A 27,984-nucleotide genomic window follows, 5' to 3' on the forward strand; every position below is an offset into this window, starting at 1 on the left:
GATTATGCTTGGTGTTGTCACTTTTGATGTAGCCTTTGCTTCATTTGATCATAACAAGTAGCATTATCTTATATGCTCGTAGGATCATCTGTGGTAGACTTCAAACCACAATTGTTCGAACATGCGTAATTATGGATCCAATCCATATACATTCATGAACCACTTCGTGAAGAGCAATAATCTCTGCATTGTTCGAAGATATAGGTACTAGGGTCTGTTTTGTAGACCTCCAAGATATCACGGTCTTTACCCATGGTGAACACTTAACCAGTTTGGGAATGATCTTTGTGTGGGTCAGAGAATACCCAACATTAGCAAAACCTTCCAAAACAAATGTCATTTTGGGATGGGGATAGTGGCGCAGGCCAATGTTTGCGGCGTTCCTGGTGTGTGATAGGTCCAAATCCATCGTCTCTCTATAAGGATAGAACAAGCTCATATCAATCGTATATCTCAATAAGTACCGAAAGATATCTTTTACACCAATCCAATGGCGTCGCGTTGGCACAGAGCTATACCTTAGCTAACAAGTTCATTGCAAATGAGATGTCTGGTCTTGTGCATTAAGCTAAGTACAATAATGCTCCTATTGTACTTTCACCTCTAGCATATCTTCGGCATTATCCTTTGGACGAAGTGGATCTTTTTCAGGATCAAGACTACGGATGATCATGGAATGCACTACCAGAAAAATGGTCTTTTACGGCCCACAAAGAGCGCCGTAAAAGACATTTTACAGCACACAAAAACGTGCCGTAAATGGACATGCCGTAAAAGACAAAACTCTTTTACGGCGTGTTTTTGAAAGGCCGTAAAAAACCCTACCAGCACGCCGTGAAAGACATAAAAGAGCGCCGTAAAAGGGTTTTGGAGATTCTTAATTTCGATTTTCAAATACAAAGCGCGCCTTAAATGACCAAATATGTGCGCCGTAATTGATATCAAAAGCATGCCGTGATTGATCTCAAAAGCACACCGTAAAATACAACAATGAACGCCGTAAAAAGGTTTTAGAGATTTTTTTATTTCATTTTGAAATAGCAAAGCACGCCGTAATTGATATCAGAAGCACACCGTAATTGATATCTGAAGCACGCCGTAAATGTGGTTGTAGGATATATTTACAGCATGTAATATTTGCACCGATTTTTTTTTCCTGTAAATTTTGTGATACAATTTCAAAATCTATATAAATCTATACAATTTATTGAGATGAAAAGAGAGATAACAAAGTGCAATATCACATTACAAAATGTAAATTAATATGCCAACAACAATACTGTATAAAAACAACTTAATTAAACCAAGAATTTATCATCACCGTCCTAAAATGTAAAACATTCTAGATTAACAGAGAGCATCCTAGATTAGAATCGTCTTTGTTGATTGCAAAAGATAAATGGTCAGTGATCCATTTTGTGGCCTTTTAAATATCTTCATATTATGTTTGATGCCAACTTTTACCTGCATAACCAAAACAAACACAAACAGAGCAATGAAATCTAGTCTGTCATGTGTCTTTCATTCAAGGAAAACACAGGTAGCTAAAGTTATAATTCAGCAATTAATGTATCATAAGCAAATAGAAGCACTTCTTTACAATTAATGTTCTAATTCATATTATAGTAATGGAATCAATATATGTCTATCAATCTGCAATGTATGTCAATGGAGAAAATGGGTTGTATCTAGATAAATGAGCAGAAAGATCATGATTAATAGCAGTAGTTGCTGTAAAAATATGGTAACTTGGAGCCTTGAAAGACACAAACACCAATGGAAAACAGAGAAGGATGTTAAGTAAGTGGGTTACCCTAAGAAAGGCAACTCCAGCAGGTGGAATCGAAGGCAATGTTGGACTTGAGCCGAGCAGAAGCAATGGCACTATGAAGCGGCATCATTGATTCCAAGCTTCCCAATACCGAGACGAACCTGTACATACTACAGATATCAAGCTTCATAATACCGAGACGAACTTGTACATACTACAGATATCAATCATATATAAGAAATATTCACAGTCCGATATATAATTCCATAAACTAATCGAACATCTATTTAAATGATCACATAAAAGGAACCCCATCACACACCCAAAATCTCAATCTTTCTCTCTGTATCCAATCCAAATCTTCACATTTCATTACCAACATCAATCTTACATGAATCAAACCATCTTAAAAATTTCACATTCCCAAGATTACACAAGCATTATAACTAGTCATCCAATCACACAACACCCAGAAAACAAACAAGTCCATTCACACAACACCCAGAAAACAAAACCAGGATCTTTTTTCGTTTTCTCAGAAGCTTTGCTGTATGCAGATAGCATCTCAAGGACATATCTCAACCTGCATGTGCAAATTCCATGACCAGATTTAAGGCCTCAATATGAAATTACATTCTAGTTTTATGAAATTAAGCCCTCATTTTTTTTTCATCCAAAGATTGTTTTCCAAAACAAGTTTTAAATTTGGAGCAAGATGAAGTTTAGAATTTTTATGGGAAGATGCCACGAAACTGCATGTAAGTGATAAAACTGAATTCTGTTTTGTATTAGCTGAAGCAATGACTAATATACCTGTCCTGGTGTATTCTGGAGGGTAAGCTAGGTTGGAGCTGTAGCTCTTGCCATCTTTGCTACTCTTCATAAGGCCAAAGCAGGATAGTCTGGGATTTCCATTCTGTCAAGTGCAGACTGAGTACTGTGAGGAACATACAGCAAACAAAAGACTGTGTACATGGCTACAACTCGACAAGTACTCTAGATGCAAAAGAGAAAAAGGCCCCAATTACCTGATCAAACAGGACTCTAGAGGCATTAAGATCATGGTACAATGGCCGCCCTTTGCTACTGCAATACACCAAAGCTTGTGCCAGATACAGAGCCACTCGCAACCTCATAGTCCCTTTCATGGGGTGGGACTCCCCTACACAAATTTATAAGTTTGCTAGGTTACTACAAGAAAGACAAATCAAACTCTCAACATAACTGAGTTAATTAACACCATTTTCATCATACACATGATGCTACCAGTACAAACTTAAAGCCAAATTAATTGAGAAACACAGTAGAAGAATTTTATTAGTGAAGGTGAGCTTACTATGGAACAGATGTTTAGAGAGAGTTTGATTAGGCATGAACTCAGCCACAAGCAATCTCTCATTATGAAATTACATTCTAGTTTTTGCTGTATGCAGATAGCATCTCAAGGACATATCTCAGAAGCTTTGCTGTATGCAGATAGCATCTCAAGGACATATCTCAACCTGCATGTGCAATCTCTCATTATGATTAAGCCCTCAATATGAAATTACATTCTAGTTTTTGATCCATCCAATAATTAAAACTAAAATTGATTCAATTACTCCATAAAACCTTAATAATTCAAATTATTTTCAATCTCTAGCACATTATAAAACAAGAAACTAAGTATCTAACAGGAAATGGAAGATTGAAAACAAAAACAGCTAGGGTTCGAAGAAAAATCAAAGCTCTGAGAGGGGAAGAGAAATAGGCGTACCGATCGGAATCAGAAATGCGCGGACAGCTAGCCTCACCGAGCTTGGAGACGGCTTTGTAGAAAATAAGGCTGACGAAAGCATGGTCGAGCTGAGAGTGGGACTGTGGGACGAAGACTGCAGATCTGAGCGGAGGAGAAGTCGTTTCTCTTGGCTGCGAGTTCGGTTCCGAAGAGAAGAGATTGAAGCCGGTTTAGGTTATCGTCGACTTGCATATATTCAAATCTTGAAAAGACACCGGCTTGGCTTTTGCATAGTTAATCGAAGGCAGGGGGTGAGGGTTTGGGGTTTTTTCTCTGTTTTTTGTGGAGACACAGAAGAAGTCAAGAAGAGAAGAATGGAGAGTTGATCCAGATCAAGAGAGATAAATTAGAATTTGGCGTCAGTTTCTAGGATAGAGGGAAATTAGAATTTGGCTAAAAATTTGAGCGGGCTCCTTACGGCGCAATGGAAATGCATGTCGTAAAAGACTTGAAGGCAAAATGACATTTACAACGCACATAGTAAGTAGGCCGTAAATGACCATAAACAAAAGTCTTTTACGGCGCGCATAAAAAGCATGCCATAAATGTAACGTGACATTTACGGCACACATGGAAAACACGCCGTAAAAGACCTGATAAGAAAATCTTTTACGGCACACAAAAAAGCACGCCATAAATGACAGTCATTTACGGCGCACAAGGTATGCACGCCGTAATTTGCGCGTCGTAAAAGACAAGTTTTCTGGTAGTGATGCTTGAAGGCTTGACCTTGTCAAAATGCCTAAGCTTCAACACAATGCTCAAGTTCCAAACTGAGACATAATCGTGTTCTCCCAAAATCCTTCATCTCAAACTCAGATTTCAAGTGCTCAGCGGTTTCCCTTAACTCTTTAAAGGCTTCCAATGAATATTACGTCTAACATGAACCGCAATAGAATCTGAAACTTGTTATGAAAATGCGCGGGCATATCCCTTCCCAATCAAGTAGTCACTTTAGTGAGCGTTTCAATCTTATTGTAAACGCGCTCCGTGGTCTAGAGCCACTTGACTTGGGTAAATGAAATTCACCATGAACCTTCATGTATATTCATTATCTAGATCCCCATAGAGTTACGTAGTGACCACATTTGTAAGCTGCATGATTAGTTATTCAGAAACTACCAAACTGACAGAGTAGTGGAGTGCACTGACATCCATTACGAGAGAAAATGTCTCATCGTAGTCGATTCCAGGGCATTTTGTGAGAAACCTTGCTCCACAAGGCGAGATTGCCATATCTTTTTCTCACCACACTTTCTAACGAAGACCCATTAGTCAATATGTTTTATGTTAGGAGGTGTTGGCATCACTGGCTCAAAAACCTTCCTCTTTGTTTAGAGAATCCGACTTAACCTAAATCGCATCTTTCCATTTAGGCCAATTTTCTCTATGTTGGCATTCACTCATCAACGGAGCGTGGTTCGATATCATTGGACTCAACAAACTCATGCATAATGAAATGTAAAACTACATCATCAATTATGATCAAAGGGCTACTGTAATTTTCATCTATCCCACGTCTCATGTACACTACTGTAATTTTCAAAGAGCTATATATTCTAAGGAATAGGTTCTGACGTTAAGGCGTCCCCCAATGATAACCATAACCCAGAAGATTCTCATGAGACAGATTTTGAGTCTTGATGATCAAAGGATTGGAATGTGCCAAAGTATCTTTCGAACCAATGGGCCTCCCACACATCCTAGTTGGGGCCATGGCCTATAACGCCAGAGTGCCACTTTCTTTGGCGTTGGCGCCATGCCTACCTCCGTGGTGGCACTACGTCTTCTCGTAGGGACGTTAATCCTTACAGACATATTTGCAGCAGATATGTGTGATCTCGTCACTTTAGTGGGGATCGACATGAGACATAGTGGGGACAGACCACGACAATTCCTGTCGTTCATGCTGAACATTCCTGTTCTTATCTTCCCCTAACGATGGGAAGACTGTCTCATCAAAGTGACATCCGCAAATAGTGGTAAGGAGATCGCCTAGCAAGGGCATTAAGTGGCGGACGATAGTTGGAATCTCAAATCCAACGTAGTTGCTCATTCATCTATAAGGACCCATCATAGTGCGCTGTGGCGGCACAATTAGCACATAAATGGCTCATTCAAATGTGCGTAAGTACAAAATACTTATACCCAGTCACTAGATGTAACGGAGAGATACATTGAGTGGCAGTAGGTCGTAGACTAATTAGCATAGCTGCATGCGATATTGCATCACCCCAAGCGGATATAAGGAGATTGGTGGGCATTACCAATGTCCTGACTACCATCGATCGTAGTCGATTCCTCGAGACCATTTGGGTGTGTACATGGGAATATGATGTCCAACATCAGCCTCATTGCAATAACCATAGAAAGTTTTCGATGTAAAACTCTCTAGCATTGTCAAATCTAATTGACTGAATAGGATGATCCGGGGAGTGAGCCCGTTGTCATATGATATGTACTAGGAGTGTAGCATAAGCAACATTATAAATGGACAATGGCACAACACGTGACCAGTGTGTTTGCGTGTCAACCAACATGATGAGATATTTAAACGTCCGCAAGTTGGTTGAACTAGTCCACAAAATCCCTACGGATTCTATGTAAAAACAGAATAAGTATTTTCATACCCTTTGCATAGGATAGTCTCAGTCCTAATTTCCCTAAGTCACGGGCTTTGTAAATCAAGCGATAGGCCTTAGAAGCAACCAATAAAGATTGTGGTTGGGCCTGAGCGTCTGAAAAGCTATTTGAAGCAAGTTGGTGATTACAACATCACCTGGGGCGCCATCACAATGATGGACGCCATCCATGGCGTCATGGGTAGGGACTACGCTAGCCATAAGCTGGTGGTGGACGGAGGCGGTGCCCTATGCAGCAGCGTCGGTCGTACTTAGTCCAGGAATCAACTTTTTATTCAAGCTTCATTTTGCTCGAAAGAAAGGATGTCCATATGAAGTCTTTAGTAGACAGATCATCATATCATGACTAGGATGACCTATCCTGTTGTGACAAAGCCAATATGTGTCTAAATCCAAGAGATCTTCTCTCATAAATTCATTGGATTTAATAGCTCGAATAGTAACATAGAGTCCACTAGAGAGACACATAATCTTCTTTAAGATGCGCCTTTGCTCGCAATCATTAGAGGTATTGCAAAGGAACTCATTTCCGTTCTCTACACACGTTTTCGCAAGAAATCCTTTGGCTATTCAAAGGTGTGATTTTCCCTAGGAGCGTAGAGAGTTTCTGTGATGGTAATCAAGGTGCCATTTGGCTAAGGCAACTTGGGCTATTCCATGTCCTTGAATTAATACTGATGACCCAGCCACCGTAGTCACAAAAGTAATATGCTTAGAATAAAAATATAGTCATAATGAAAAGAATTCAAAATTTTATTCATGATCCAACGGAGTATATCATTGTCTCTTAACCATTAGGAGAATCTAATCCAAATGCTAGCTTATGCAAAACAATGGTAGTCGTCTAACTTCTTTCAGTAATTCCAATGCAAATGTGACTAGGTGAGTAGAGAGATGTCGGTGGAGTAAGGCTCTCTTAAGTACCACTAATCTCAAAACCTTCCTAGACATCACATTTTATTGAGTACGCCTACTTTGAAGAAAGATTAGACCATTGGCATATACTACAAAAATAATATGGCAATTGCCTATTACATCTCTTGAAAAATAAAGACTTAAACAAAATTGGCGATCTATTGATCCCAGCCAGATTTCTAGTCTTTAACCCTTCGCTCGAGATCATCTTCTTGATTTTCTTGTTCCACACAGTGAGCTTCTCTTACTTCACAATATGCTTTGTAGGCGGTGATAATTTCTTCACGAGCTCTACAAATGTGTGCCCAATGACCGGATACTCCACATCAAGAACATACATCTCTTTGCTCATACTCCATTGATTGAGGCGCTTTTAAAGCGTTATTTAGATGGCTCTTAGTGTTGGTGGCGCCACCAGCATGGCCAGAGGAGTTGCCTCCCTCTCTCTTTCTACGTGGACCTCTTCAGTTCCGTGTTCGTCTATTTTGGCGGTTACCTTCCCAAGTATATCTATTAAATGGACCAGAACGTCTAGAAGTATCCCTCAGATTAGGGTTTCGCTCTTGGCGCCCTTTCTTAGGGGCGCAACTATAATTGGATTTCAGAATATGCTCTGTTTCCACGGATCTCGAATTATAGTTATTCACAAGGATGTTGACATGCTTTTCAGCAAGATTCATAGCTCCAATGAGCTCATGAAACCTTGTGATCCTACCTGCAATAACATTGATTCGATAGTTCTTAGCAACTATCAATGCAGAGACGGGGTAGGTAGAGAGAGTCTTCTCAATCAACATCGCATTTGTGACCTCTTTACCACAGAATTCCATAAGGATTTCATGCGAAGTTCTTCCGAGTTGTAGTCAAGAACTTACTTGAAATCATAGAAGCGGAGGCTATGCCATTTCACTTCTAGGTCAGGAAGCAAGGAGTCACGGACGTTGCCAAATCTTTCTTAGAGTGAGACCCACAACCTTCTGGACTCTTCTTCATTCATACACTAGTACTGGAGCAAATTATCCATATGACGAGTCATTAGGATGATGGCTTTCGCCTTATTTGCCTCTAAGGCTGCTCTATTTTCTTCCAAAGCTTGAGCTTGCTCAACAGTTAGCACGTCCTGGCTAGGATCGAGGATCATATCTAGGATTCCATCGGCCTTGAGATGCTAGCGGATATCATGAACCCACCTGTGATATCTAGAGCCAGTTGTTCCCAATGGAACAAAGTCCAATTTGTTCAGGTTACTCATCTTGAAAAAGAACAAGAAAAAGGGTTAGTTTCGGAGAGAAATAGGCTACCACGAAAACAATAAAAATTTCTGAGCGTAGTCGCTTCCAAGAAATTGGGAATTTCCAAGTGTAGTTGCTTCCAAGAAATTCTATTCCAAGAGGGGTTGGATTAGATCAAAAAAATGATGTTTGTATTCGATCATTTAATCTCAATAAACTCTAAGTTTGGAGGACTCTACAAGCTCCAAGCTTGGAGTGAGCACAAACCCCCCACAGTTCGGCTTTTTGGTCTCCCCTACAAATAAGAAAAAGGGGAGGGGGTAGAAGAAGGGAGGTTGCAAATCCCTGAGAAAAAGAATGAAAAACTTCAAAACGGGAACTTTAATCTCAAAGACTTACTTGCTGATTCGAGGCTTGAGAACACGCGCGTGTTGATGCAGGCGTGTTGGAAAACAGACTGTAGGGATGTGAAAGGATAGCTGAACACGGGAGCTGTGGGGGTAGGCTGCGGGTGCTGCAGGGCTACGGGGTAGCAGATGTAGAGCTCGCACGTCTGGAGCAACGAGGGTAGGAGCTACGGCAGCAGCGAGCGAGCGTAAGGCTACTAGGGCAGCGATGCAAGGCGCGCTCGAGGGGAGCAGCGAGCACAGGGGCGAGTAGGAGCTGTGGGGGCAGCGAGCGAGCGAAAGGCTACTGGGGTAGCAGATGCAGAGCGCGCATGCGTGGAGCAGTGAGTGCAGGGACGTGTAGGAGCTGCGGGGGCAGTGAGCGAGGGTAGGGTTGCGGGGGCAGCGATGCAAGGCTGGCTCGCTGGCGTTGCAGGGGTAGCAAGGCTAACCTGGTAGGGTTAGCGTTGAGTTGGGACACGGGGGCTGCTGCAGGTGGTAGTTGCTAGAGTTTTGAAGGCTACAATTTTAGGGTTTCAGGGTTAGGGTTTCATGCTGATAATGTATTTAAGGAAAACTGAAACTGAGAGAGAATTGAGTCGTGCTTTCATTGATAATAGAGATATCTTTATATAGAGGATTATAAGACATAGAATCAGAGTTGTACAAGGAAAGATAATCGTACAATTAATTGGATATCTATGAATATCTCCGATAATATCTCTAATTCCTAACCCTATTACAACTAGGTTAAGTAACCTAGAGTTTGGGCCAGACACATATTCTAGATTTATTTGAACAATTTCTTTATTTTTAACAGAAATTTTCACTGAAATTAAAATTTAAATTCTTGCGGCGTAAGTTGCATTTTAACACTAAATCATAGTCTCAAATTAAATATATGTGATTTGGGACCTCTTGACTTGACTCATAAACTTTCGCAAGCGTACGAATCGTTGTCAAGTAAGGCAAATATTGAGCCCAAAGATTATCGTACCACGGGGATTAGTGGCTAACCCACAATCCTTGGGTGGTCGGAACTAAAGTCACTAAGCAAACAAAATAAAAATAAAGTGAATAAAAAGGCTAATCTAAGGCACCAAGCCTTAGTAATGCTCGGCTTTGGTTTTCACCAAAGCCTAATCAAAACTAAGAGCCTAGTGGTGGATATGCACAAATGAGTCAAAATTTGTAGGGGGTTTTGAATTGTGAATTAACTAAATTAAACGCAACTGAAAAGTAAACTAAACAACTAATTAACGAACTAGAAAATTAAATTTGGGATTTCAAATTAATGGGAACATGGGAGTGTCGGGTGATTCACACTAACCCCCTTGCAAATATCGAAGCCAATTTCACAAATGCATGCATTTCCTATATGTGTCGAGTCCCGTATTTAGTACCGGTTAAGGCTACTAAACCAATTATCCTTTCGGTGTATTGATTATACCGGTTAAGGCCACAATCAACTCTCTAATTTGGGCATTACGCAGGTTAAGGCCGCAATATCCAAAATTAGAGGCCTAGAGAGCAAGATAATAGAGACCCAAGCAAGCTTAGCTACAATTAAGCTAGCTAATGGTCACCACACTTAAATCTTAGATGCTACAAGACTAATAAGTTGTCAATTTATCAATCTATTCATCGTAATTGCCCACAAAATAATTCCAAAGGTTGACAAAGCCTAGAAATATGCTTCTAAGGACCAATAAATTCGGATTTAAAGCATACATAATGGAAATTGCATTTATTAAAATTAAAGCATCAATATTTATACAAGATGAGTTAGGGGTTCACAACCCTAACTCCCAAAATTGAACTACTCACTATCCATAGTTAAATACATCATCAATAGCAAATAAAATTATGGAATAGATAATAAGGAAGAGAGGGGAGAGTTAGCTTGGTCACTTCTAGCTATGAGCTAGTATGAACCAAACAATTTCTTCACCCAACTACCCAAAATAGAGGTGTGGTACTCTTGATGATGATTCCCTTAAAGCCTTGAGTGAGTCTTTCAAAATTCCCAAAATAAAACTACAGAAACTAAAGAAAATGAAAAGGGAGGAGGAGAGGATAGGAGAAGAGAATGAGAAAAGAGAGCAGCCCAAAGGGGCTGCCTCTGTTTTTGGTTTTCTGGTGCGGCACTGATGTAGCTAGGGTCTTAAGAGGAAGAGATAGGGATTAATATATGGCTGCAAATATGTAAAGAGATGAGGAGGGTAGGTGCACGTGGTTGGAGAGATAAAAGTAAACTGCCACGTGGCATCTTGCTAGTGGCCAAAGAGAGAAAATAATTAGATAAACTAAATGGAAAAGAAAGAGGAGCACGTGGATGTGAACATGATCAATTAATCAAGCCATGCTTAATTAATCAAACAAAACTATGCATAATTAATCAAAATAATGATTAATGAACCCAAGTTCCTTTTTTTCCTTCCTTTTTCCGATTATAAAGCACATCCGAATGTATCAACTTGGAATAATTGGATTCGGTTTCCTCGCTCATGTTGGCCATGCTTGATTGAAATTTACTATCTCGTCATTTTGTCGGAAACTCCAATTTGCTCCAATCTCGCACCATTTTCTCTCGTTTTCTCAATTTCGCTTATTTTCTACAAAATAAATAAAAATAGATTAATTACATATTAATTGACATGAGGATTGGCTTAATTCTAATGCTTTAGATATAATTATACTCATATAAATGAGTATAATCACCTCTACTCTTAGCTTCTTAATTGAGTGAATCGCAGGCAGCTCGACAACCTTGACTTCCCATTTTGAGTGGACCTTGCGTGCCCCATATATTGTGTTGCAAATGTGGAAATCATGCAATCAAAAAGAAAGTCATGCAATCATCCATCTCTGCTCACGATATTCTCGTGTTGGGTGTATTCGTATTTGCGTGGAAACTCATTCATTTATATTTACATCTTATTTTAGCAGAGGAGAATGAAAGAGGGATTCGAATTTGAACTCGGGCTAGCATACTTATTTCTTCACAGAATAAGAAAACTCTTCGATAGTTTCAAAGCAAATTATGTATGTGTGACTTGTGAGACACTCAGGTACGTACGTAATTACGTAATGTCAACTAATGTGTGGCCTATCTCAGAGGTCCTCGCTAGCTGACCCTACAAGGAAGATAGTTTCAAAGCAAATTGTGTATGTTTGACTTGTGAGGTTCTAGCTAGAACCACGTGGTAGTGTGACCCTCCAATCAAAAACCATAAAATTTTCTCTCTTTTCCGAATTTGTCCCTGTTTTTTAAAGAAAAATATTCAAAACACTCCTCTTATTGGGCAGTGATTGGTCAGCCACACCACGTGGCTGTGCGGCTGCCCCACGCAAGAACTTCTCTATCAACGATCGTATCTAGCTAGCTTGGCTAACTATATATGAAGGAAGGTGATTAAACTAAATAGCTACGTACTCTAGAAAATGTGGAAGCTTAAGGTTGCAGAAGGTGGGGATTCCTCGGCTTACATTTACAGCACAAACAACTTTGTCGGAAGGCAGACATGGGAGTTTGATTCGGATGCAGGAACTCCTGAAGAGCGAGCTGAGGTTGAAGAGGCCCGTCTTCATTTCTACAACAACCGCTATCAGGTCAAGCCCAGTGGTGACATTCTTTGGCGTATGCAGGTATATATATATATCTAGCTACTTGATTCTTACTTTTACGGGCGGAACTAGAATTTGAAATATATGGTTTTTAGTCCATGCAAAATTTTTGAAGAAAAATTTCATCAGAGGATCTGAACTCAATTATATTACATGCATTCATGTACCACAAAATTATTTAACATTGAATCCTTTTGCATCAAAATGTTCTTTCTAGCTAGTCACTAATTAAATTCACCTTCAATGTCTGATTTAATGGCAAGTGATCATGAACGTTTTAGTCACCAAATTTCAATGGAAAGATCTGGTTATGCCAAAGTGTCGTACACGTACGTGCATGTGTATATCACAAGTTTTCACAACGTCCTCATGAGCCACGACTCCCCCAAATCTCACTCTAACCACCCAACAATATCAATTAATAATTTTTTTTCTTGAACAAAAAAAAAGATTTTTTTTTACCAAGGACTTGTAAAACGTGGAGAAATCATCCTGTTTGATCCTTTTTTAAGTACTTAAAAAGAGGTACTGATATACTTGCCTAGTTTTCAAAATTCGAAGCGGAATCAAGCATATATATAATGATGTTTAATTTCGTCCTTGGTATATCCAATTCTTAATTCCGTTAACTATTGTAAACTGCAGTTCCTAAGGGAGAAGAAGTTCAAACAGACAATTACTCCAGTAAAAATTGAAGATGGCGAGGTTATCACACATGAAAAAACCACAGATGCACTGAGAAGGTCTGTCCACTTCTTTTCAGCGTTGCAGGCAAGCGATGGCCATTGGCCTGCGGAAAATGCCGGCCCTTTGTTTTTCCTTCCTCCCTTGGTCAGTACATGTCTTCTCTATCGCTATAATTTACAGTCATCAATACTAGAGGTATCATTGTGAACTTTTGTGAATAGAGAGAGACATATACGTGTGTATGTGCATACAAACCCATCCTCACCACCTTTCAAACCCAGAACAAAGTCAACAAAGTGGGAAATGGCGACCTGCAAATTATAAGGATCCTGAAAAACAAAGGTTCTTACCAGTACCACGTTAAACAATCACTACACCTGAAAAATATTAAATGGTTGAGGATCGATTTATATAAAACTTATATTAATTGATAGATTTTTTGCTAATTTCTTTACACACACACACGTACAGACGTGTGTGTGTAACAAATTGGAGGTTTCGTGCTAAATGTAAAGTACTATTTCAGTTTTTACTCTATTTTTATTACTATATATTATTTTATAACTACTAATTGAAGTTGAATTTCTACGCTAAACTTTCAGGTCATATGTATGTACATTACTGGCCATCTTAACAGTGTATTCCCTGAAGAGCATCGCAAAGAAATTCTGCGTTACATATACTATCATCAGGTCCATATAGTCTTTGGCATTTGTTGGCACAAATAAGAAAAAAGTTTTCCACTTCGATCTTCTAATTTTTAATGTGTATTTGGCGTACTTCAGAATGAAGATGGTGGTTGGGGACTACACGTCGAAGGTCACAGCACCATGTTCAGCACAGCTCTCAGCTACATTTGTATGCGTATTCTCGGAGAAGGACCTGATGATGGTGGCCAAGACAATGCTTGTCCAAGAGCAAGAAAGTGGATTCTTGATCACGGTGGTGTCACACACATACCCTCTTGGGGAAAGACTTGGCTTTCGGTAAGGACCAGTAATGCTAGGGCCGCCAAATCTGTACCCATGCCATCAAAAGCTGTAATTTAGACCAAATTGGACTGTTTTGTGACTGCCAGTATATTTAAATTTATAAGTTATATTTCTGTACTGAGGAGGAGTGTAGTACGTTGCAATAGGCTCAAATAATGCTGTGCTTATAATGAGATCCACAAAAATGATTTTAATTTTATGAAAACAATTTTCTGTAGATACTTGGTCTGTTTGATTGGTCTGGAAGCAACCCTATGCCCCCAGAGTTTTGGATTCTTCCTTCGTTTCTTCCTATGCATCCAGGTAATTTGCACAGTTGCCTGCTCTCTTTAAGTCATTAATTTCTTTCCGTTTTCCATTTTGAAATGCTAGAACTACTCATATATGTGTATATATATATATATATATGTATTGGTGATTTTAGTTTTATAGTTTGATTTTAATCACTTTATCATACAAATGCAGCAAAAATGTGGTGCTATTGTAGGATGGTTTACATGCCAATGTCATACCTATATGGAAAAAGGTTTGTTGGCCCAATTACACCTCTCATTCTTAAATTGAGGGAGGAACTTTTTATTCAACCTTACAATCAAATCAATTGGAAGAAAGTACGCCATCTATGTGCCAAAGTGAGTTTTTCAATTTGATTTACTTCAAATTTCAAGCCATAAATTAGTTTATGTGTCAGTCCTGAATCATTTGATTACACTAATTTAATTGTAGGAGGACATCTACTATCCTCATCCTTGGATACAGGATCTCCTATGGGATAGCCTCTACATTTCCACAGAGCCTATTCTTACTCGTTGGCCCTTCAACAAATTGATCAGAGAAAAGGCTCTTCAAGTGACGATGAAGCATATTCATTACGAAGATGAGAACAGTCGATACATTACCATTGGGTGTGTGGAAAAGGTAATGTCAACGGAGAACATCTTCCTCGGTATAGTAGATAGGATCGAACTCATGATCTATCCTGGTCCTAACTCATTTTTTATTCTGATGATTTTTGTACAACTAAATGAATAGGTGTTATGTATGCTTGCCTGTTGGGTTGAAGATCCAAATGGGGACTATTTCAAGAAGCATCTGGCAAGGGTCCCGGATTATTTATGGGTTGCTGAAGATGGAATGAAGATGCAAGTTAGTACAGAACAATACATTTTATTGATACATTAGCAGTAAAACGAGCTATGAGATTTTTCTTTTCGTCTTTTTCTACTTTGAAAATATATGATATGTTGTGGTGCAGAGTTTTGGCAGTCAGGAGTGGGATACTGGTTTTGCCATTCAAGCTTTGCTTGCTACTAATCTAACGGACGAAATTGGAACAACGCTCGCTAGAGGACATGACTTCATAAAGAAATCTCAGGTTTATTTCTAGTTCTAATGAAGTCACTCGTCATGTTTTTAGTTAGTCTAGCTAATGACTCTGCACTCCATTTTGAAGGTCAAAGACAACCCATCTGGTGACTTCAATAGCATGCACCGCCACATTTCCAAAGGATCGTGGACTTTCTCCGATCAAGATCATGGATGGCAAGTTTCTGATTGCACTGCAGAAGGTTTAAAGGTTAGTAACTTTGGTCAAATGCTTCACGTCAGTTTTTCTTATCCACCTGTTATTACTCCATGTTTCTCACCATAGTCACCTCCACAGTGTTGCCTTCTATTGTCGATGATGTCATCGGAGATAGTTGGTGAAAAAATGGAACCTGAGCGCTTGTACGATTCTGTCAATGTTCTACTTTCCCTACAGGTGATATAACTAAACTTGTCTGAACTGATCAAATCTGAAAAAAGTTACTAATGATTCTTTCACCCTACAAGAGCTGCTTTACGTTCAAGATTTTAATCAACTTTCAGCAGTTTTAACTACTTCTACATTCTAGAAGGAAAAAAAAAAAAAAAACTACTCCATTCTGGTTCATTGGTTTTTATGTCTCTGTAATCATAAAAAATGCTCGACTTTACTTATCACTGCAGAGCAAGAATGGTGGTTTGTCAGCCTGGGAACCAGCAGGGGCAGCAGAGTGGTTAGAAGTAAGAACTTTAACAAATTAATATCATGCGTACATGTTGATCATGTGGAAACGCAGTCAAGTGAGTTAGCATATTCTTACTTGTTTTATTTCCTCAGCTATTAAATCCGACAGAGTTCTTCGCAGACATAGTAATTGAGCATGAATATGTTGAGTGCACTTCATCTGCAATCCAGGCTTTAGTACTGTTTAAGAAGCTACACCCAGGACACCGGAAGAAAGAGATTGAACATTTCATCACCAATGCTATACACTACCTTGAAAATATACAAATGCCGGATGGTTCATGGTATGTATCTATTCTAGCAAATCAATCTATGATTCGAAAACGTGTTAGTTTCACATATACAGAAAAAAAGAACTTGATAAGTAAGCATTTGAACAGGTATGGAAACTGGGGAGTTTGCTTCACATATGGTACCTGGTTTGCAGTAGGAGGATTGGCAGCAGCTGGCAAGACTTTCAGCACTTGTGCAGCCATGCGCAAAGCGGTTAGTTTTCTCCTCACAACGCAGAGAGAGAATGGTGGTTGGGGAGAGAGCTATCTTTCATGTCCGCAAGAGGTTACTAAATAACTAAAGCTTCGAGTTTCTTAATCTGTCTTGAAATTTAGAAAACTCAATATCTCTTACTTGGGTGATACAGACATACATTCCTCTCGAAGGAAATCGATCCAATTTAGTACATACTGCTTGGGCTATGATGGGTCTCATTCATGCGGGACAGGCAGAAAGAGACCCAACACCTCTTCATCGTGCAGCAAAGTTTATAATTAATTCTCAAATGGAAAATGGTGATTTTCCCCAGCAGGTATCTTTCTTAGCAGAACAAAAGTTGCATTATGTACAAGATAACATTTTATGTTTTGTTTTACGTAGTACTTGCAGCTTTTTGTAATCATTAAACACGGAATTAATATGGCAGGAAATCACTGGAGTCTTCATGAAGAACTGCATGCTACATTATGCAGCTTATAGAAATATATACCCACTCTGGGCTCTTGCAGAATACCGCAAGCGGGTTCCATTGCCTTCCTAGGCCAGAATTGTTCACCCTATTATGTAGCTCGTTCAAAATAAAGGATCAAACATGAAACCTCAGTAGATGAAATTCCTTAGCCTGGCAATATATATGAATGTCACATTACGAATCTAAGATAAACAATAAATTACAATTTCATTCTGTCTCTTTTCATCTTAACGTTGTTCTTTTCATTTGCAAATACGTTGATCAGATTCATGTACTTAACTACTATTCATTTGCACGTTGATCACATGAATGTGATCTTCACTACTTTGAACCGGTTCAAATACTGTTCCATCAACAGGATGAACGCATGCTACATTATGCAGCTTACCGAATATCTACTACACACTACGGGCTGTTGCAGAATAAAACAGTGGTTGTCGAAATACAGCTTCTCATGTTAATGGTATACCACACGTATATGTTTTCAAATAGTCTAAAATCCCAAACAGAATGTCTGGGTGAGCATTCGTCCTAAATATGAATGTCAATCTGCGTATGTAAGCAATAGATTACATCATCTTACAGTGGGTTGATAATAAGGAATGTTTTCACATGATGCTGGTCTTTTTTTTATTCATTTCACATTCATCTCATTCCTGTTTTCATTAAACCGGTAACAATCCTATTCGGATGCTTGCTGCCAATAAGGAGCAGCATCAAGTTGAATATGGCAGCAAGTAAATACAACACATATTGTAGTATTATTACCTTTTTTTATTTTTATTTTCGGGTTGGGAACTCATTTTAAAGAGTCAAAACTAATGCATCAGGAAAGTTGAAATGTTCTCATCTTGAGGAGATGAAACATTTACGAACCCAGATTTTCGAGCACACAGTAATTAGATTGATTTGAGCGAGTTTGAGAAAAGATCTCATACAGATCAGATAACAATTCATTATCTCGAGTGATAAAAGCTGAACAAAGACATATTTCAGAGGGCCTCCAATACCTGACAACGATATTCTCCAAGGGCCCAAACGGGGAAAATGTTTCGGTATGCTGAATAGCTAATCATACAGTTCTTGTTAAAAACTCCCATGATCTCCTGCATGGGGAATGCCCAAAAGTATTTCATTAAGAACTGACAATCACAGATACAGAAATAATTGAAGTTTATGAAATAACTAAGTTTGAAATTGTAGTTTCTTGGACATAAAAGTTTAATCACAGTTGAGAAAATATAACTCTTTTGGTGAAGAACTGTGGGAAAAATTGGCCAGATTTACCTTCTGGGGAAAATCTCCATTTGCCATTTGAGAATTTATTAGTACCCTAGCTGCACGGTGCAATGGAGTTGGATCTCTCTTTGCCTTGGAAAAAAAGAAAAATACAGGTATTAGAAGTCAGCACCAGAAATGTGGAAGTCCCTATAGTTAATCCATCAAAGCACCTAAAAAAAGTGTTAAAAAGGAAATTGAACATCATATAATATTCCAACATAATTTGGATCCCTATAATGGATTACATTTTGTTAAGGATGACAGAAAATTGGATTGATTGATTTGATATATCACATGGGAAAGAGAAAAGAAGACCAGAATGCAAATTATGCACCATCTTCTTAGAAATGGAGGAGGTGGAGGAAGAAAAGAATAAAGATATAAATATATTTTTCTCAAGGAAAAAAGAAGAAGCAATATAGGAGGTAGATGGTTATAGAATTGATGTCTACTAATGAAACAAGTTAGTATCCAAATGTACCTGCCCAGCACCAAGCAGGGCCAACATAGCCCATGCAGTATTGACTATATGTGGACTATTATCCTGAAGATTTGAATACACCTGTTGGGTAAGACATAAAAAAATCAGCAAAAAGTTGCACATATCAATCATAGATCACATATCTTGTCAGATTTGTACAAAAGTGAGACAGCATGAAAGTAGATAATTATATATGATTAAATATAATAAGTTTCAAGCCTAGAAAAGACAAGGAAAGGATATATCAAATTTGGTACACCATTTACCTTGTTCTGACATGATAGATAACTTTCTCCCCATCCACCAGAAGCAAGCTCTTTGGATAACAAAAAATCACATGCTTTACGGATGCGAGAGCAGTCTTCATAAGTCCTTCCAGCAGCAACCAAACCCTTTATTCCAAACCAGCCAGCATAGGTGAAGCAGACTCCCCAAGAACCATACCTAGTATGAAATCTCCACAATTTAGGTAGTGCAACTAATTTCATAATACTATGCAAATAAAATGTGAAAGCCTAGTTATTGGTAATTTGCCTAGGTAACTATGAAGCAGTGATATAACATGAAAGTTTCAATGTATATATATTAAAAACTGAATTTTGAAAACAAACCAAGAGCCATCTGTTGCTTGTATCTTTTCAATGAACTTTGCAGCATTAGCAATACAGTTTTCTATTTCTTCCCTCCTATGTCCAGGATATAATTTCTTAAATAGTGTGAGTGCTTGAATTGCTGCTGATGTACACTCAACATATCTGCATCATCATTTCAGTCAGGATGACATCAGGTGTTTTCCATGATATATATATATATATATATATATATATATATATATATATATATATATATATAGGATTAAATGTATAACAATCAACATAAAGTGTGTAGAAATCTTACGGATAATCTATTACAATGTCACCAAAAGTTTCTGCAGGGTTGATTAGCTGAGAATAGGATAGTTCCAAAGCACATATACAAACATTTAATTCACTATCATCAATATGAATAACAGTATAGAATGACGAGAAAATTAGGTACATATTTATAGTCGGAGATGTTAAAGTAAGAGGAGCATAACTGATACTCACCTCCAACCACTTATATGATCTAGTCAATTCATAAGTTGCAAATCCACCATCATTATTCTGTGGTGCTTCCGGAAACAAGATTAGCGAATTAGTTTGGCCTCAAAAATTAAAGAGAATTAATAAAAAAATTCCAACCAAAATGGAGAAATATGTATTTTGCCAAAAAAAGAGATACTGAATCATGGAATGAAATATAGCAAATGATCACCTGTAAGGAAAGGGTAACATTAACAGCATCATATAATTTCTTCATATCCAATGATTCCCCAACTGTTTCTGTTGGAATTGTTGATAGTAATAAGGCAGCCTGCACAAAAAAATATATGTTAGTAAACTATCGAGTGTTTCTGTATGTGAAATTTTGAGTGACCAAGTTACCTTCAGTCCTTCCGCCGTGCAGTCAGAGATAGGCCATCCATGATCTGCAGTTGAGAATGGCCAAGCACCTTTTGAAATGTGTCGATACCAAAAGTTTAGATCACCAGGACAATCTTCTAAGACCTACCGAGCAAAGTATAAGTCAAGCGAGGATAATTAGAAGAATCGTTACAAGACAAAGTGATTTTCTGCCCCAAACAAACCTGAGAATCTTTTATGTATTCATGTGCTTTTCTTAAAGTAGGTCCATATTCTTTAGCAAGGTTAGTAGATATTATTGCTTGCACAGCAAAAGAAGTATCCCATGCCTGGCTCCCATTGTAGCCCTGCAGCAGAAAAGCAAAAACAACAGAATAATTTAGCAACATATTGAAGGTAAGTTTATAAGCAACTCTAACAATTTGGGACCAAACGGAGATTGCAGAAGGTGAGAGAGAGAGAGTGGGAGATGGGAGAATCTTAAAATCAGCCTGAGACAGTTTAATGCTATTTACTAACCTGCATTTTCATGCCATCTTCAGCGATCCACAAATAATCATATAGTCTTGGAAGATGCAACTTGAATGCCTCTGAGTTTGGATCCTCCGCCCAACAACAGAGCATATTTAACACCTGCATCATTAACAAATTGACAATTCGACTCAGTGCATCTGAATGAATCTGTAAACTCAAGCACTGTTGATAGATGCTTGAGATCCATTAGCTGATGACTGTTGTATGTTTGGAATACTCAATTACTGATGCAACTTGAAATAGACATTACTTTATACAATCATACGCAATAGATGTTTGAGATCTGTTGACAAATGATCGATGTTTGGAAGAGTAAATTACTAATGTGACAACCACTCGTGATAGTCATATGTGTGAAATCTGTTGGAAGCCATGTGATAATGACAGTCTAATAAGCAATTAAATGGAATGGTACTAGCAGTGCATAAAATAAAAATAGGATAATAGCACCCGAAAAAAATCTTCAAGAGAAGGACTTGTGTTATAGGATGAAATGGTACAGGTTATTGACCTAATTATCATGTAGTCTTTTTGCATCCAAGATTATTGAAATATATTGCTCTATTCCTCAAAAGGGTTGTATTCTTGATATAAGTTGTAATGAGTTGTCCATCCATAAGTCATGAACCCAAAAGATAGTAATAAGTTAATAACAATTGTCAGTGGTCTAAAATCTCATACAAATTAGCTTTACACCCATACGAGAATTAACACAGACAAGCATTGTTTTCCTGAAACACTTATCCGACTTGCTGTTTCAGAGTTTACTATCTTCATCTACGAATAAATATAGGCCATAAAGCAAATTATCAGAATTGATGATATGCATCATCAAAATGTCCAATACCTTATTAACAGGGCCAATGCAGATATACCGAGTATTTTCATCTTCATAGTGAATGTGCTGCATAACAGTGTCCAAAGCCTTCTCCCTCAATCTTTTTGCCGGCCAACGCATAAAAACTGGTTCAAGTACATAGTGAAGAGAAGCCCACAGAATATCCTGAACCATTGGGTGTGGATAGTATAGATCTTCCTAACAATTTTGTAAAGCATCCCATGTAAGCATCAACAGAACATTGGTATGAATAGGATACCCGTACAATATGTCTAGAACCTCAACAAGAGAAATGTACAAAAAAGGAAGATATCACCAACCTTTGCACATAGATTACGAGCTTCATTCCAATCAACTTCATGGTATGGGACTGTATATAGCTCCTTTCTCAATGACTGGATTGTAGGTGTAATTGGTCCAACGAATCTCTTCCCATACAGATAAGACATAGGCAAATACACCATTCGACAATGACACCACATCCTTCCTATAAGTGGAAAATTTGATGATTCATAATCAAAGAGCAAAAATAGACATATGTGTCACATGCTCACATGTCATAAGAATAAGAAGATACTAAGACCCTAACAATGTAATGGCGCTTAATTCGTATGATCAGAATGGAAACTAAAATGGATCTATTTTCTTGATCAAGGTTTATTAATGAATGGAGATTGAATTTGTTTCTATCCTACCCCAAATGAACCAATAGCATCAACCAAAATGAATAAGTAACCTGGATGAACTGGGAGAGAGTAAGGACATAGCCATACTTCTGGCGGTAGTGGATTATTTCCAGACCATTCATATGCCCCAAGTACCTATAACCATCAAAGACACGATGTCAACTGATATTTCTAAAAGATTAGATAGTTGGCACAATCAGAAAAGATAATTGTCGAGTTCATACTGAAAGCCACATCTTCCCCCATGAAGTGATTGCAGTCGCACCACCATGGTCTAATATCCATTTTCGTGCTATTTCCATTGCCCCTTGTCCATCATCAGCACCTTCTCCAAGCAACCTCAAACTAACATAATTTAGTGCAGTACCAAACATGGTACTTGGGCCCTCAATATGTAGACCCCATCCCCCATCTTTATTCTGCAGAAAGATTTGTCATTCCATCTATTTGTTAATGCCTTATTATCCAATATACATGGCACAAGGATGCAATGACATCAGCTGTATGAAAGCGTTGTAGATGTAATTCACTAATGTGTTAATTGGCTAGTACGAAGATATCAGTAAGTCTGTCTGCAAAGAATTTTATTCTTATTTTTAAAGCATTAGTTACATGAGTAATATTCTTGCCTGATGATTATAGAGATATCTACACATCTCCCGTTGATGCTCTATGGATAACACAGCATTTAGAGCTCCTGTAATTGAAAGTGTAATAACCTGTTTCAATCGGCAAGTGTTACATTCAGCAACATCGACCATTTAACAAATCTTGGTGCGTTTGCGAATAAAAACTGATAGAGACAAATAATGTTTACAAGTTTCTCCCTTACCAAACCAGGAAGTAGAAACATGGGACCCCCATAATCCCCAGGCCAATGACCATCATGTGCCTGGATTGTTGAATAAAAATTAATGGCCCTGCGTAATGTGGTTGCCACGACCTCGTCTGTCACCTCTTCTGCATCTCTAACTTTGAGTTGTGGTAGATTAGTCACACATGGGTTCTCCTTTGCAAACTACAATTCAGGCATGATGGAGGAAACACATGATAAGTATCATAAACCACCCATATGAAAGGAGAGAAATACCAGAAACAGAAAAGGAAGTAATCTCTATGAGTCTGAGACCATTGTATGAAAAATATTGGATGACATATGAATCAGCACATGAATCCATCGAGTTGATAACATGACAATCCAATACAAATCATCCGGGAAGACAAAAAGATTCAAACTGTACAATGCCTATGAATCCACATAGAAGCTTAAAATGCATTGTGAACATCACTTGACCACGTTGTGCAATTGCATTCTCAAACTCACCAGTACTATACATATATACAATTCCAAGATCCACACAACCTTATTAAAAGTAAATTCAATTTCTATACATAACCAAATACAAAGATCAAAGCTTGATTATTTCTTCAACAGCATTATGAACAGCTTTCTATTTCCATGTTCACCAGTCACAAGACAGATCAAATAAACAAACACCCTTTCCCATTCTTGACACAAAAAAAGTCTTAACCAGGTGCCAGGAATAAATAAAGAAAACACCAATGAAATGAAAAACAAACAAAAACCCAGATGAAAGCTCAAAAAATCCAGAATCGGGTGTGTTTGTAATACCTGAATCCTCATGAGGAGATCAGAGCTGTGCTTGGTCTCAAATCGATTGTCCCAGAAACCTTTTCGAGCATCTTCGATTTGCTGAAGCTCTTCAGGGGTCCCAAGCTCTGGATGGTACTCCCAAACTTGGCGTCCCAAGTGATTGTTCACACTCCTCAGGCATTGATGATCACCACCTTCTCTTACTGTCTCTGCCCCAATTTTCAGCTTCCACATTTTGACTTGAAGGGGTTTCTTGAAAAACAATGAGAGGTTTAGATTTTGGGTCTTTTTTTTTTTTTGTTATGTGGGTTTGTTGTTTCAACTGTTGAAAACTGAAAATTGATCGCTCAAGTTTCAGCAAGAAAGAAGAAAAAGAGAGTTCATATTTTTCAACTTCAATTTTCAGTAGCTGCCAGTTGGAATAGAAGAAAACTGAAAAAGTACAGAGACCTCGGTTTTTCCCTCCTCTGGACCCTCCAAGTTGCTCACCACACCACCCTCTATTAATTTATTCTTCAAAAAAAATATTTCATCATTAATCAAGATTCACAAGGCAACGCCTGAACACCGAAAATCCTATAGTACTTCGATGTTTAATAGTCGGGTCTCATTAAATTATCCATGCAGTGTATCTAAGTTAATGGATTTTAACTCCATAATTTTAAAATTTTAAAACATTATAGAACACTGCCTTGAACACTCTTCAGTCTTGAGTCTCTAATAAGTCTCTTTAGTATACTTACTAATTAGTTATTCAACGCTATTATAGTTATTCACCAACCCTTAAAAAAAAAAAAAACACACTACAAATCATCGTCAAATATCATAAAAATTCTTTGGCGTAACTTTTTTTTTTTTAATGACTATCATGTCGATATAGTAATAACTCAAGCCAGAAAGGGTTATTACATATCTTCCATTTACCATCACATGGTAGATTAAGAGTTTGTGATATTAGCACAGTGATACATAGATTAAATCAAATCATTTAACGGTTCCACTCTCATAAAGGGAGTCTATAGACTATTAACTACTACATGGTAAATAGACAAAGTCAACTAAACTCGATGATACTTACTAAAAACCTAGAAGCATAACTCGATGACACTTAAAGCATTTTTAGCAGACTCTCTATTTTGGCTCCTTTTTTTTTTTTTTTTACTTTGTCAAGGGGAACCCAAAGGCTTCCTAGGCCCACGATAAACCCCTTCGGCGCATGTGAAATGCTCCAACTGTGCATTGCAGCACAGTGCCTCGCCACTTTGACAGCTTCGGGGTTCGAACCAAGGTTGGGGAGCACACCCAACTAGGCAAGAACCACTAGGCCACTTGCAGTTTAGCTCCTCAGCTATTTTGGAGAGCATGTTTAGCTTTTGATATATTTTAGCAGCTGCACCAGACTCCTAAGTGGCTCTCCATTATAACTTTTAGTTATCTAACTCCTAAATATAGATAGCGAGACATTTAATACATTCCTTTTAAGTTATTTTATGTAATTGATAAATACATTTAAACTATTTAATCTTCACTTAAAAAATAATATAAATTTAAAAATAGCTAAAATAGAGAGCACTGATACATACGTATTTCTAAAGTGGCTAGCAAAAATAACTTTTTAGCTACTTTGGCTAAAATGTGACTAAAAAATTGATAGCATTGCTAAAGATGCTCTAACAAAGTAAGGAATTATTGTAATCAAAATAACTAGACTAAAAAATAGGGCCTAAACCCAAGTTCACTTAGGCCCAATTGGTGTAACATTATTGGTTACCCAACAACCAACACTAGTACACGACAACATATTAACACAAAATGTTGTGATACAATCAGAAGAATTTTAACTGCATTCGTTTCAAGTAAATTTCAATTGTCTGATGTATTTAGAATCTCTTGTGAGATTTCAATACTTCAAACCATGTGAACACAAGAAGTTTGAAACTTATAGCCATGTGACCACATCACCTAGTTTGTACTATATACAAAAGGTGATCTACTAATAATTATTTGAGAAGATAAATACTACTTGAAGACTTAATTCATTGTCATTTTGTACGCTCAATTGAAAATTGTGATTGATTTGATGTATACATATCTAATTTCTAACAACTAGCAGTATAAAATGTGATGATTCTTATTCAAGACAATGACAATACACCATCACCAATAATAGCATTTTACAGGCAACAAGCTATATGAGTCACTACACTAGTATTGGTTGTCACTGATTGATCACTATGATCGATCATGTATGATTTTCAGTTTATTTCATGCTACTCTTTAACTAGTACCAACAAGATATTATTAGTATTATTTTTTGGGCAAAATACTGTTTACTCCCTATACTTATAGGGTATCGACGTTTCAGTCTCTAACGTTTCAATTTCACCTGGATAGTCCCTAAACTCTCTAATTTCACACAAAAGGTCCATGCCATCAATTTTCCGTCTAAAATTTTGTTTTCTTGCTGACGTGACACTTTTTTCACACTGAAATGACTATTATACCCTCACCTTCTTTTTTTTATTATTTATTTATTTGTTCTCTCTTTTTTTGTTTTTTCTTTTCACCTCTTCTTCTTCAGCTCTCTCTCTCTCTCTCTCTCTCTCTCCTCCTTCTGCCTCCAAAGAAGAAGCAGCCGCAGCAACAGCCCAAGAGGCGGAGCAGCAAACCCCAACCGGCCGCGTCAAGCCCAATTCAAAAAATTAGCCTTCTCAATCTAAGATTAAAGAGAGGGGAAGAAGAAGAGGTTAAAAGGGAAGGAGAGAATGTTTTGCAACGACGGCGATTCGAAAATTTCTTCGTCTTCCAACTATGGATGGACGCCAGACCGGTCTGGTCGACTCGTCTTGGCTGTATGATGAGTATCCCGGTAGTCTCTGCTCCGAAATTCCGGCGACTGCGGCAGGAGGAAGCCTGAAAAGTTTCTGGGTTCGCAGGCGGGTTTTCCGGTTCCGGCCAAATCGCGATGCCACACCTATATCATAGTCTTCCTCTCTACCTCGCTGATCTACCCATGGTGTTTATTTGTTCAGATGATGATCCAAATGAGAGAATCGAAAAGGGGAAGCTTTTGGGTTTTTACGGCAAGTTTCCTTGCTTTTTCGGCGGCTCCGGCCATGAATGGCGACGAACAGGACATCATACTCCATCGCCTCATGGAGCTACAAATACTGGTACTCTTAGTTTTCACTTTTAGTTAGGTTTGCAAGAATTGAGGTTTTGGGGTTTTTGAGGTTATTACGGGTTCATTGTTAGCAGTAGCGATTTTGAAGTTCTTTGATTAGTTTTTTGATCCAAGTGTTATCCTTATAGCATGATTCTTATTGTTGGTTATGTTTGAATTCAAAATTGGAGAATCTTTGTACGCAATAGTTGATGAAAGCACGATAATACTATTGCTGTGGTTTTGATCTTATTTCTGAAGCCTGAATGGTTGGGGTTTGCAGCTCCGCCTCTTGGGCTGCTGCTGCGGCTGCTTCTTCTTTGGAGGCAGAAGGAGGAGAGAGAGAGAGAGACAGACAGACAGACAGACAGAGAAAGAGAGAGAGTGAGGAAAGAGAGCTGAAGAAGAAGAGGTGAAAAGAAAAAACAAAAAAAGAGAGAACAAATAAATAAATAATAATAAAAAAGAAGGTGAGGGTATAATAGTCATTTCAATGTGAAAAAAGTACCACGTCAGCAAGAAAACGGAATTTTAGACGGAAAATTTACGGCAGGGACCTTTTGTGTGAAATTAGAGAGTTTAGGGACTATTCAGGTGAAATTGAAACGTCAGGGATTGAAACGTCGATATCCTATAAGTATAGGGAGTAAACAGTGTTTTGTCCTTATTTTTTTTATTTTTTTATCAAAAAATGTCAATCTATTCATTAGATTTAGCAAACAGTATAAAAACGAACCATCCCTATAGGGTCAACGGAAATAATCGTTCCTTAAAGCATCCTAACCTCCTATCCTAAAAAAGCATAGGAATCCAGCATACCCCCAGTACACCCACCTTTTAAGAAATCCACGCACCATTATTCTAACAAAAACCTAGAAACCTCGAAGCAGACATAAAA

At 38.1% G+C, this 27,984-nt stretch overlaps 3 protein-coding genes across 3 annotated transcripts; 1 reads left to right on the forward strand and 2 right to left on the reverse strand.

Annotated features, from left to right (window-relative positions):
* Window positions 1-2,349: 2,349 nt before the first annotated feature.
* LOC112184803 (serine/threonine-protein kinase BSK5-like) lies at window positions 2,350-3,165 on the reverse strand. The gene is made up of 4 exons (XM_040513546.1): window positions 3,108-3,165; window positions 2,800-2,933; window positions 2,585-2,687; window positions 2,350-2,354 (listed from the first exon to the last, which is right to left on the reverse strand). The coding sequence occupies exons 1-4, from the start codon at window positions 3,142-3,144 to the stop codon at window positions 2,350-2,352; spliced, it is 279 nt and encodes a 92-aa protein (XP_040369480.1). The 5' UTR covers window positions 3,145-3,165.
* An 8,999-nt stretch (window positions 3,166-12,164) lies between these two features.
* On the forward strand, window positions 12,165-17,261 carry LOC112188242 (beta-amyrin synthase). Its single transcript, XM_024327323.2, has 16 exons — window positions 12,165-12,371; window positions 12,996-13,181; window positions 13,640-13,729; window positions 13,823-14,023; window positions 14,248-14,332; window positions 14,495-14,661; window positions 14,756-14,947; window positions 15,062-15,175; window positions 15,285-15,404; window positions 15,483-15,605; window positions 15,693-15,791; window positions 16,019-16,075; window positions 16,173-16,363; window positions 16,460-16,637; window positions 16,720-16,884; window positions 16,999-17,261. Exons 1-16 carry the CDS (start codon window positions 12,168-12,170, stop codon window positions 17,110-17,112), a joined length of 2,286 nt encoding a protein of 761 aa, XP_024183091.1. The 5' UTR covers window positions 12,165-12,167; the 3' UTR covers window positions 17,113-17,261.
* Window positions 17,262-17,869: 608 nt separating this feature from the next.
* On the reverse strand, window positions 17,870-24,409 carry LOC112188239 (cycloartenol synthase). The gene is made up of 18 exons (XM_024327321.2): window positions 23,942-24,409; window positions 23,141-23,326; window positions 22,938-23,027; window positions 22,533-22,727; window positions 22,359-22,443; window positions 21,943-22,109; window positions 21,632-21,820; window positions 20,770-20,883; window positions 20,475-20,597; window positions 20,272-20,394; window positions 20,102-20,200; window positions 19,894-19,950; window positions 19,703-19,749; window positions 19,417-19,560; window positions 19,072-19,249; window positions 18,806-18,886; window positions 18,331-18,414; window positions 17,870-18,149 (listed from the first exon to the last, which is right to left on the reverse strand). Exons 1-18 carry the CDS (start codon window positions 24,155-24,157, stop codon window positions 18,036-18,038), a joined length of 2,292 nt encoding a protein of 763 aa, XP_024183089.1. The 5' UTR covers window positions 24,158-24,409; the 3' UTR covers window positions 17,870-18,035.
* Window positions 24,410-27,984: the final 3,575 nt, after the last annotated feature.

The sequence above is a fragment of the Rosa chinensis genome, chromosome 2 (assembly GCF_002994745.2).
Source record: "Rosa chinensis cultivar Old Blush chromosome 2, RchiOBHm-V2, whole genome shotgun sequence".
In the NCBI taxonomy this organism is placed as follows: domain Eukaryota; kingdom Viridiplantae; phylum Streptophyta; class Magnoliopsida; order Rosales; family Rosaceae; genus Rosa; species Rosa chinensis.